Source organism: Pongo abelii, chromosome 4, assembly GCF_028885655.2.
Source record: "Pongo abelii isolate AG06213 chromosome 4, NHGRI_mPonAbe1-v2.0_pri, whole genome shotgun sequence".
Lineage (NCBI taxonomy): Eukaryota > Metazoa > Chordata > Mammalia > Primates > Hominidae > Pongo > Pongo abelii.
This window is the reverse complement of record NC_071989.2, coordinates 103,192,393-103,205,257: the sequence shown is the minus strand read 5'-3', so window position 1 is coordinate 103,205,257 and position 12,865 is coordinate 103,192,393. Positions and strand designations below refer to the sequence as shown.

The 12,865-nt window shown below is 36.3% G+C and overlaps 1 protein-coding gene across 1 annotated transcript in view; it reads right to left on the bottom strand.

Annotated features, from left to right (window-relative positions):
* The window catches only part of FAM81B (family with sequence similarity 81 member B), a 60,486-nt gene that overhangs the window by 27,675 nt on the left and 19,946 nt on the right, over positions 1-12,865 (bottom strand). Inside the window, 2 exon segments of the mRNA XM_002815744.5 lie at positions 4,352-4,470; positions 10,550-10,793. Of these exon segments, the coding sequence (XP_002815790.3) occupies positions 4,352-4,470; positions 10,550-10,793 (363 nt within the window).

Genomic DNA, 12,865 nt, shown 5'->3' with positions numbered 1-12,865 from the left:
CCTTCCTCTTACTGCCTCTCTCAGTTCCTCTCCCTAGTGGCAAGGGCCTGAAGCCTTTTGAGAATTCTGTTGCATAAAGTTAGGTCGTTCTCAGCTTATCCTACAATTTGAAAATTGGCCTTCATTCTGCTAAGGCAGTTTTCATGTTTCCATCTGCTTTCTAGGTTCCAAGACTTCTATGCTGATATCCCCGGTCCTTATGGGTTTATATTTTAAAGAGAAAATCTTTTTACTGTAGATTCAGTGGGGCTTTTGGAAGGGCCAAATTACATGTGACTGTTCACAAGTAATCCTTTTTTTTTTTTTTTTTTAAATTCTTTGTCTTTTGTTCTTAATTTCTTTGAAACCGGGAGAACTTTTGGCTTGAACTCTTCCTATACTTTTCTGGGTAGTTCCTTCGTGAAGTGTATTCACTAGCCTTTTGCTTATGTTTTATGTATCTATTATCTGTCTGTCTGTTTATCATCTATCTATCTGTCTTCTGTCTATCTGGGGATGATAGTGGAAGTGATTCATATGCATGACTGCATTCTAACAATAACTATTATGTCTTTGAATGTTTCTGCTACCTGCAGAGGATCAGTGAGTGTGTTTGGTGGCTGGTAGATCGTATCCTCTATTCAGGCTTGCAGTATCAAATCTCTCTCCTTCCTCAGCCTGTTGCACTTCAGCCAGTTTCTCTCAGGTATAAGTGGGCAAGGAGGGAGGTCCTAGATGATAGAAATGATAAAGAACATGGTTGCATCTTTGGCTATACCTCCCGGATGTTCAGTGTTGCTGACCTGAATCTCTAAGGGGACATGTTGTATTTCTCCGATGACCCACCCGAGCCTCTAAGTAATGCTGCTTGATTCCATTTTGCCAATGTCTCTCAAAATTATGACTGTTGACTAGTGGGAAATCATTATGTTTAAATCTGAGAAGGACTGTATCAGTCCAAATGTCACAATAGTTGGTAAGTGTGCTCTGTTTGTGGTTAGTGGTTACAGCAACTTCCATATTATATTAAAGATGGAGTTTTTTGTTTTCCTTCTTTTATTTTTCACTGGCATTGAGTTGTCTCAAGTAAGAGGAGTGGAATAAAAGGTTTTTATTCTGCCCTCTGTGACGAGGCCTGTCATAACATCCACATTATTATGTTTCTTTAAAGAACGTGATTTTGCTTTTAATCACAAATCAACAAAATTTATCTTTTTTTTTTTTTTTTTTTACCCACATGCAGGTTTGTTCTGGAATCCTAAAGAGCCAAATGGGGCTAGAGAGTTGGCCTCTGACTGCAGCTACGGATTGTAAGTCATATCCATCCCTAGGGGTGCACTTCCCATGCTCGCCTTTTCCTTTTTTGTACTTCACCTGAATCTCTGAGGCAACATGACCTCTCTCTCTGATGACCTACCCAAGCCTCTAGTCTATTAAATAAAGGACAGGGTGTCAAAAGCAGGCTGGCAACTTTGGGAACCTCATCTCATTGGGAGGACTTACTTTTAAACTGCAGTGTATTGCCATGGAAAATAAGGTGTAAAATTCAAATCTCATTTTAGTTATTAAATATTGAGACTGATTTATGAAGCAGTAAAATGTTTGCTAGCAATTATGTTAAAACAATCAACTTAATTTACTTATGCCAAAATGCTCATTGGAATAGAGGTCCCTCTATGTGGAAAGACAGTAATCAATCTGCCTTAGCTTGTCCATTAGTCATTTGCCTGGCAAAGGCACAGAAAAGAAACAGGAGAGGGAGGGTGAATTTAAGTCTCATGGCCCTTAGCCAAATTCTGTCTCAGATTGCCAAATAGATTTCAGAAATTTTCCATAAAAGGGAGACATTTCAAGGAAAAATAAGACCTTGTCCTAAAATCACTGCTTTTGATTGAAGGGGAAGGTAGGCAAAAAGCAAGCAGAGCAAAAAGAATTGCATATCTTGATGTAATTTCATTGATCTCTTAGTTTCTTTGAGATCCATTTGCTATTTTGTCTTGTAAATAAAACAGGGTTTACAAAAATAAAATAATTGGTTTGTAAGTGGTTTGCAGAAAGAAATAGTTGGTAGGAGTGTCATCAGCATACTACCAAATTGAACCAAATTATATTTCATTTAAAACATGTTTGAAATTAGCCAGTCATGGTGGCATGCACCTGTAATCCCAGGCACTCAGGAGGCTGAGGCATGATAATTGTTTGAGCCTGGGAGACAGAGGTTGCAGTGAGCCAAGATTGCGCCACTGCACTCCAGCCTGGGTGACAGAGCGAGACTCTGTCTCAAAAAAGAAACAAAGAAACCATGTTTGGTTTTATCTTCTTTGCAAAATCTTGGCACATCTAAATAGGGTTGCGGGTTTGCTGATATTTGTTTTGTTATCTTGTTTCATAACTTACCCAAATATTGTAAAACTTCTTTGGTATTGATCAAATATTAATGAAATAAATATTTCTATATATTATTTATTTATATATTAATATACAATATAAATTCACCTGTTTATTCTCTGGACTGGCTGACAGTTATTTTTTTCTTGGATGAGAGTTTTTCAACCATATGTATTATTTCCAAGACAGCATCTTTTATTTTTAACAGAAATGAAGCCACACTCCAGAACTATAAAGTCTTTCCCAAAGCCACTAAGTCGTTTATGTTGTGGGCCAACCAGAAACTTGGGCACCCCTGACACCTCCTCCCTTCCTCCCTTTTGAGCTCCATGCCCATTCCAGTTAATATCCTGATGGCATCTCATACACAACATGGTAGAAGCCAAACATTTTATTACTCCGTTTCTCTTTCCACTTCCTTGTTATAATTGCTCCTTGTTTCATATTTTCTTCTCCGTGGAATAACATGAGTATTCAACCAGTCTCCAAGCCCAGAAACTTTGGTCATTATCCTTGACCTCCCCCTGCTTAATTCATCCTCCATGTTTATTCATGCACTAATCCTGTAGATTCTATTTCTCTAATGTCTGTGTTGTCTGTCCCCTCCTCTGGGCTTTCATGGCTAGTGCCTTGGTTTAGGACCTGCCACTTCTCACCTGGATTGGTACAATAGCCTTCCTCTGATCTCCACAACCTTTTTTTGTATTCTACCAGTTCACTACAACTAGAACGTCACAAAATATGATATGCTACCCCCTTACTTAAAATCCCCCCCATGGTCATTTATAACCTTCTACATAAAGTTCGAACTCTTTACCTTAGCCTACAAGACCCCTCATCCTCCAGGTCTGGACTGCTTCTCCGGCTTCCTGTCCCAACTTTCTCAAAATGCCTACTCCAAAATACCATAACCAAAATGCCATTCTCCCAGGTAGGCCCATGAATATGTCACAGTGATCCATCCCTCAGTTCTTTTGCACATATTATTCTTCCAGGTAAATTGTCTTTCTCACTTTTCCTTGTCTAGTTAACTGTTATAAATCCTTCAAAACTCAGCTCAAGTGTCACCTCCCCTGGGAAGCCTCTCTTCTGTGTGGGTCTGAATTGGACACTTCCATAGCATCCCAGACTTTTAGTACAGCATTCACGGCATTGGTTATTGATACAGCTTGTTTTTCCTGGTAGACTGTAAACAGCTATAGAAAGGAGACCATGTTGCTGAATTCTAACATTACACGGCCTGGCATAAGATGAGTGCTTAATACATTTTTGTTGAATTAAATGGGTAAATACCCTAAGAGAGCTTTGTCTTAGGTAGTAATTATCTAATTCTTAGGTAGTAATTATCTAATTCCGAGAGGATTAACCAGATGGAGACGGGAGTATTTCAGGAGAGAGGAATGAGGTACTGGCAGAAGATATAGAGATGGAAAGGTGTCCACAGTCAGCCATTCACAAGTCATCTTTGATGTGTCCACCAGAGTGGTCCTGCCATTCTCGATACCTACACATATTTGCTGAATTGCATACCATCAATTCTTTTGATTTAGAAATCTTGTACAAAAGATGTTATTCAAAACTTTATCCATTTGGCAGTAAATCCCATTAAACTATTATAATTCTTGTATATTTTAAATGTTTTACTCATTAGCATTTGACACATGGGGATTTCGTACATGGTTATGAAGGTGCGTCTATGTATGGATGTTGGCATTTGGACGGTTGAGGCTGTAAAGACAGAACTCTGGTCACTTCCATTGGAATCAAACTGTGTAAGGGGTCTTTACAGAAACTTTGAATCTCACAGGTAGGATGAGGCGTTCAAAGTTCAAAGTTCTATGGCACACTTTCTCAACTGCCATCTCATTAGTTTAGCTTAATGTGTAGACAATATCTTTTTTCCTCAGCATGGAGCTTGTTTGGGAATGAGAGTTCACTGGCCAAGAACTGACTGTTAAATATTAGTCAATATGCTTCTTCTCACCTGGCTACTCTTCCTCGAAGATCTCCAACTCCTTGTAGGTGTTTGATGTTTATCTCGTGTACTGCAAAGTTAGTTCCTGTGGCCGCCTGATCTCGAGCTCTTATTTGGTCTTCTAAAATCTGTAATTTTGAGTCAAATTTCCCATTAATTTCCCATCACACATGATAAGGAAACATCATTTAAAGCAGGGATTACCTAAATGAATGCATTTTGTAACTAGGCTGATGGTGTACATGAGTGAGAGGGTCCTATCTCAGAGAGAAGTGATCTCTGCTAATTTATCTGAGGGAAGCAGCAGTGGTTTGATTCTAGCTGATTATTGCCAGGTGGGAAAGATGTCTCAATAGTGTTTGAAAGAAAGCTAGAAATCCAGATTTTATATGAAATTGCTCAAATTAACAATATTGACGTATTATTCAAGATCTTTTATAAACCATGTATGGACCAAACAGAACATACATTGTGTTGATATGGTCATGGGTTGCCGTTGGCCATCACTGACATAAAAGCTTTTCACAAAATTGTATTTCACAATTGGTGCCATAAGTTTGGAAAAGGATTTTTTTCAATATGGCATCAGGCAAGATTTTTTATGGATTGAACCAGAACCACAATGAAGTTAACACAGTGCAAGCAAATCTGAATCAACCTGTTTCATACACAATGAAAAAGAGTTTATCTAGATTTTTTAGAGAATACGAGAGATTTCTGGCTCATTTATGTCCAGATTTTGTCCATGAGCATTGTTAGTCACGTCTTTATTGTGTTTTGGTGTTCTGGAAATAGAACTGACTTTCTTGTACCACCAGGCTAGTGGTCCCAAGAACCATGGTTTTTAACACTTTGTACCCATTTATAAGTATTGATTTAAAAAATAAAAAAAATTCTGCTTGTCCATAGAAAAAAATTGTATTATACTTGACATTCAAATAAATTCCAATGTAAAGTGAAGACATAAAAGAAATTGGTATTTACTAAGAAAAAAAGTGAGAGTTCTGTGTAGGCCTTTGAAAAACACAAATCTGTTACTTGGGGAGACATTCCAGTTTAAGTATTATATTGGACAAAGTCCTAAATTATGTTTAAACTATGGTTATGAGTTTTACTAGGAAAGGAAGAATTTTTATAGCAAATAAATTACAGGAATTTCAAAGACCACAGACAGACTGTTGCTCATTTTTTAACTGGGATTGAGACAACCCAAGGGCAAATGAAATGTTAATTGAAGATGTAAAAGTGTCAAAAACACTAACTAGAGTTTGGTTTTGTCTTTTTGCATGTATGCAGGTATTTTGTTTTCTGTTTTGGTAAAGATAGTGATGAAAGGAAATTTACTCTACTATATACTAAAATATTTTCTAAAATAAGGATAAGTAAATCAGTGTAGTAAAGGTATATAGCTACCTGTAATGTCATGAAGACCTTGGTGAGTGTAGGAAAGGAATATACTCTATATGCAACTCATAAATCAACGGGGGAGTAATTTCACAAGTGGGTTGGGGTCTCTAATTACTCAGAAAATAATTAATTTAGATCCTTACCTCATGCCATATATCATTATAGATTTCAGAAAAAAATAGATCTAAAATATTTTTAAAATTAAGCCATAAAAGTCACAGATAATAGAGGAGATTATTTCGTCTTTGAATGAGGAACTTTCTAGTCTTAGAAGTACAGTAGTCTCCTCTTATCCAAGGGAGATACGTTCTAAGACCCCCAGTGGATGCCCAAAACCTCATATAGTACTGAACCCTATATATATTGTTTCTCCCGATACATACATACCTATGATAACGTTATTTATCAGTAAGAGATTAACAATATCTAAAAATAGAACGATTATAACAATGTACTATAATATCATACACACTGTGGCTGTAACTCTTGTAGCTTGAAGTGTGACAGCAAAACTAGCATGAATTTATTTTTCCTTTGTCACAATTTCATGGCTAGAAGATTTGTTCTTACCATAGATTTTAGCAAACTCAGCATACAATTTTTTTTTCCTTATTAAGTCGAGAACTTCAACCTTTTCCCTAAAGAAAGCTCTTTACGGCTTCTCCTTGCCATAGTGGAATTGTCGGCATCACTACTTTTGTGCTTTGGGGCATTATTAAGTAAAATAAGGGTTACCTGAACACGAGCACTGTGATACCTCATCTGAACAGTTGATCTGGTAACCAACAGGCTACTGAGTGACTAATGGGCAGAGAGTATTGACAGTGTGAATGTGCTGGACAAAGGGATGATTCACACCATGGGTGGGATGAAACAGGATGTGCAAAGTTTCATCCTGCTACTCAGAACAGCACACGATTGAAAACTTATGAATTACTTGGTTCTGGGATCTTCCATTTAATATTTCTGGAAACTTTTGAAATCACAGAAAGTGAAACTACAGATGAAGGTGGGAAGACTACAATAATGAGAGAAATTACAAAGCAAAATATTTGAATATTTACCTTTGTGTAAAACTTGTAAAGACATTGTAAATACAATTAAGAATGAAAAAGCAAACTGAAAAAACATTTGTAACATATACTATTGCCAAGGGTTTCAGTGATGTACTGCAAGCAGCCTGGAGCTGTATGTGAAAGTGGATTGTATACATCTCTTCTCATCTTTGTGTAGTGTCATCTTGCTGGTTGTTTGAAATCATAGGAGTATTTACACCATAGAAACAGGCAAATACTACAAACCAGGCTTTCTTTTCCCCTAGAAAAGAACTGATTGCTGATTGTTAAACACTTACTACCGTATTACCAGTTATTATTTCTAATATGTAAAATAAAAGAGCTCGTCAAATTAACAAAAATTTAAATGTACTAAAACTCAAAAGATAAATTAACAAAAGACATAAATCCTTAGCAGAAGAAATGAAGCTGTCACTTTATTATTATTAATTTTGTTGTTGTTGTAGAGACAGAGTCTCACTGTCTCAAACTCTTGGCCTCAAGCAATCCTCCCAAGTCAGCCCCCCAAACCACTGGGATCACAGTTGTGAGTCACAGGCACTCAACCAAAATTGTTACTTTAAATAGTCACTTTAAAAAAGTGGATTCAACACTTTCACTAAGGAAAAAAATCTTATTTCTGTTCTATGAAGTTAGCAAAAATTAAAGTGATAAATTTCAATTCTGGCATAGGTAAAGTGGAAAAAAAGCACTCAATGCTAATGGAAGTGTAAATTAGTATAAACTTTCTGGAAAACAATTTGGCAACATGTATCAAGAGCTTTCACAGTATTCATACCTTAGTAATTCCACTTCTAAGAGTAGATACTATGGAAATAATCCAAATGCAGATACATATTTATGCACAAAGATATGTCTATCTTAAATTATTTTTATTTTGAGACAGGGTCTCCGTCGCCCAGGCTGGAGTGCAGTGGCATGATCATGGCTCACTGCAGCCTTCACCTCTTGGGCTCAGGTAATCCTCCCACCTCAGCCTCCCAAGGAGCTGTGTCTATAGGCGTGCACTACCCTACCCAGCTAATTATTTATTTTTCCTTGTAGAGACAGGGTGTCACTATGTTACCCAGGCTGTTCTCAAACTCCTGGGCTCAATTGGTCCTACTGCCTCAGCCCCCCAAAGTGATATTTTGACATTAGGATAATAATTAAGCAAATCATGGTGTATGCACCATGCAAAGAGATTTTAATGAGACATGATAGAGTTTAGGATGAATGTTAGAATAAAAATCGTGCTTACACACATAGTCTCAGCCTCCTAAATGGAATACTTGGAAGGACTAGAGGGAGATTCATCTGGGTATTTGTAGAGATCACCATTTGGTGGCAGAATTGTGAGATATTTTTTCCCCAAGTTTAAACATTTTTTTCCTAAACTTTCAAAATAATTATGATGAACAAGTATTGCTTTTGTAAGTTGAGGGGAAAACCCACAGTAAAACAATGCTATATATAAAATTTTCTTTGAGTTAAAAATAAATTAATTCTAAAACTTGTAATCAACTGCCTCCTTAAAAAAAGGAATCATTTGATTTTTAGAAAGAAACAAGCACTTTGATGCAATTGTGGTAGATTAAAATAATTTTTTTTTGATTTCATTTGAGGACCTGTGTCAAGCTTTAGCTCACACTTGAATTGATCTTGTTAGCCAACTTGCAAATGGGCTGACCTGGTTAATGAGGTTAGGTTCTTTTAAAATACTTGAATAGCATCCATTTCTCTATAAAGTGCTTATAGTTATTTACCAAAGGTAGCTGAATATTTTCTTCTTCATAATGTTTTAACTATGTTATCTACAGCCTTTAAAATATTTTCTAGTTCAATTTTCCACAAACTCAATCCAGTCCTTTTCATTTTCCTATATATGCCAAACCCTTAATAGGATTGTAGGCATTTTGAGGTTTTTGTCTTTGTCTTTTGGAAAGTGTTTTGGATTTGTCTTTTTTCAGAGAGCTAATCTAAGATAGTCAATTATTATACAAAAATAAACTGTTTACAAGATTTCTAGAGATTTGAAAGAAAGACTTTCTCCTTATTGCTAATAGTATTTTACTGGGGTATAATATGTATTGAACGCACAAGTCAAAGTGTACATCTGGGTGGATTTTGACTCAATGTAATGTAATCAACCATATAACAATCCAGATCAAAATATAGAATATTCTTAGAAACAGTTCAATGTTTCTAAGAATGTTGTTGGCTTTTTCAATTACCAAGAAGTTTTGACTCCTAAATTGGCATCTTATTTTAGCACTATGCTGTACTTACTTGATTTTCTAGTCATTTCAAAAGGCACGGGGCTGCTTGCCTCTTGTCACTTTCATGATACTTCATTATGCATGTAAATACCTTCAATCACTTTGAGAGTGGCATTGACCTTTGAGGCACTGAGGTCAATTCAAAATGTGCTAAATACCAATAAAGTGCCTTTTAAAAGTTTACTGAGAGTTTTAACTTTTCACACTGCCTCAGATACATTATGGGGTCTGCTAAATCCTGCAGATGGAAAATAAATTAATCAATATCCTTGCCCTTAAGTACAAATTCATAAAGAAGTAATTGCTGGTTCAATCCCATAATTTTAATAAAATCCAGTATTCTCTCTGATAGTAGAAAAGGACAAGTATTGTGAGACTGCATTGTTGTCAATTCTCATGATAACTCCACAAGTTTTGGGCCAGTTTCCTATAAAGTACACTATCTGCAGCCCTTGCATGAAAATTGTTAACCCAAATTCATCACATACATTTGCACCCTAACAACTCTCAAAGACCTCTTGTACAAGCATGTTTCTCTTGATTTAGACAAAGAATTTTCTTTTTTTGATGAGAAACTCTATTTTTACTCTAATGCCTTAAAATTAATTTATTTATTCACTCATCAATTTAAGGAATATTTAGGGTGCTGACTACAACACCACTGTTGTCTGGTATGGGATATGGGATTTAGCATGAAGAAAACAAACTCTGCCTTTATAGAGATTATATCTTAGAAAACAAACAGGAATCAAATATAGACCATGGTAGTTTGCGATGAGTGCTATGTGACAAAAAAAAAAAAATAAAGTAGGCTTTAAGGGAGATTGAAACCATGTGGGTAGAGGTGCTATTTTATAAAATGTCATGCAAATCCTCTGTTATGAGGCTATATTTGAACAGAGACCTGAAGGAATGAAGAACATTGCATAGGAATATCTAGGGGAAGATGATCCAGCCAGAGTGAATTATGAGTGCAAAGACCCCAAGGCCAGAATGTGTTTGGAATGTCCTAGGAACCGCTGGGAGGCCAATGTGGCCAGAGTGAAGGAAAGAAGGGTAGAAGATGGGGCCAGAGAAATTACTGGCATCAGATTGCGATGGCTATACAATGGAGCATTACTGATGTGCGTTATGAAAACCTCTATTTGAAATTATTACATTAATAGAATCTTGGAGATTTAGGCTAACATAAGCATCTTAGCACAATGTCTGACATAATGTCTTTGTTGTCACAAAATAAATATACAGTAAATATTTTTTGAGTAGAAGTTCCTTCTACTTTTTTGGCATAAATGAACAGCTGAAAAATTGAACTGTTTCCCTCTTAGACCACTAAAATGTAATTATCTAAACTTAAGCAATAGTGATATATTTCTGCACTTGAAAAATGACACTGATGGTTGATAATCTTTATCAAGCAATGCTGCCAAAATACAAAACAAAAACAAAACAAAAAAGAGAGCTACCTCAATGTTTTGGCTGAGTTTTTTGACGATGCTGGTGATGGTCTGGATGTGGCTTTCCAGTAACTTCCTGGCTAGCGATTCCTCTTTTCGAAAGCCATGCGTTCCCTGCAGGCAAGCAGAGATGTCCTCCTTGATGCGGAAGGCTTGTTCAAGAAGGAAAGCTATGGTACGCTCCTGGTTGTTCAGTCTGTCTTCCAGCTGACCTCCTTGGGTGTTTGGAATGATGGGGAGGAAAGGATGACTCCTGATCAGGAAAAGGAAAAGGAAAAGGTAACACCAGGGCATTACAAGAATGAGCTGGAGGAGCCAGGAACCAGAATTAGAATCCTCACTTCTGATCCTTTATTTTTGCCCTCTGAGAAGTTTGATAGGATTTTAAGCACCTGCCATGGTTAGAATTTGGTGAAGGTCTCATCTAAGAAGCAGATGCACTTTTCATGCTTCAAGCCAATTGGTGGTAGTTAGGAGTGGGTAGAGGGATTCATGAAAGAAGATATTAGAAGACTTCTTCCAAGACTGACGCCTTTATATACTCCTTATGAAAATTCTACTTTAACGTAGAAAAAATTAAGTTTTTATAACTATAAAGATGCAAAAGTGACTGTGTTAGAGAATTTTCCAAGGTGTGAGTCCTGGAATAGGAGTCAGGAGAATAGGCCACTACAAAAGAATTCTATGATCAAATACACTTAGAAAACCTTGCATATGATGTCTGTCCCTTAGAGATTCACATTGCACATTTTCATATTGTCTAACAGAATTATTCTAATTTCATAGTTAGGGAAATTAGTTCATGAATGGTACCAATCATAATCCCAAAAGACATAATCTCAAACATTGAAATTCCTAAAGTTTAAAATCCCTTGACTGGATGAAGGGATACCTAGAAACTGGAGAAGCAGTGTATCTGTGAGGGTGTTTCCAGAGGAGATTAGTGTGTGAGTCTGAGTGTACAACGTGAGAAAGATCTATTCTCAATGTTTTGAGTGTTTGGAAAATCATAGAAAAAGTAAAAACACAGGTGAAAAATACAACAAATGTCCCCTGCCAAATGATTCAATCATGTATGACTTCTGCCCCTTCACACATAGTGCCATGCTTGCCTTCAAAAAACACTCTTCATCAGAGAATAAAAAGAATTCCACAAGCTGAGCAACATTCTGAACCAAAGATGCTTGCTGATATAGAGGTTCCTCCAGTGTTCTGAAACTCATTGAGTGATGAAATATTCTTAGTTAGGGATTCGACTGTCAAAGAAGATAGACTTCCTATATTTGCCACTAAATCTAACATAGACAAACTAGTGCATGCTTCACTTTGGCTGAGGAATGACACTTTCAAAATTGTCCCCATCTTTCTTATCAACTGTATGCCATCATGCCCCACTTGGATCCAAACATTCTTGAACTTACCTGCTTCTTTATATATTAATGACTGGAAAAAGTGAAGCACTTTATAAACATTTATTTGAAGATTTGATGGACTTTGCAGAAGAAAATGGATTTTAGTAGAATCCCCAAACCATGACAGATTTGGAATTAAGTCCCGTCAAGGCTTCTAAAAGTGAATCTCAAGGTGTCATCAATAAAATTTGTTTTTGTCATTCAGCCCAATGCATATGGTGAAAAATTCAGACAAGTGAATTGGCCACCCCATATGGTTTAAAAATATTTCATTTGTTTGCAGTGGCATTCCTCCCAGCTAATGACATTTTAGGAAATTTTAATGAATTAAAGCCACATTTGCCTGAAGAAGCCAGCAAAGTTACCAACTGGTTCAAATATAATTATGCACACAGTAAGATAAGAAGACACACAATAGTGTGACTATTTGATTATCAGTATTGCTTCTGCATATGAGTGCATGTGAAATGAATTTCTGTCTACCCAAAACAGCATAGAAAAATTACGCAAAGATGGAAATATTTAATAGGGAATGCTCATGTTGGTGTATGTCGAATCATAGAAGAATTTCAAAAAGAGCAGTGCTATGTGGAAAATGAATGAAATGTGAACATATTCTCTGATGAGAGCCATGTCTTAAAAGAAAAAAAAAGCAGCAATTCATTGCCATGCAAGACTTCAAAATATGACTGTGAAATTTGGCCAGCTCTAATGGACTACCTCCATGCAATTGCCCATAATGTAGCCCTGTAATACACTTTTTCAAATATTGAATTTTCTTTCTAGTTTTTTCCCACTATCTTAAATTGTCAGAATTGTTATTATTACTTTTCACAATTTGCTATACTATGTATTTCATCTTCACATCATTTGCAATACTGGAGTATAAATTGTATAATGACTTTCAGAAAGT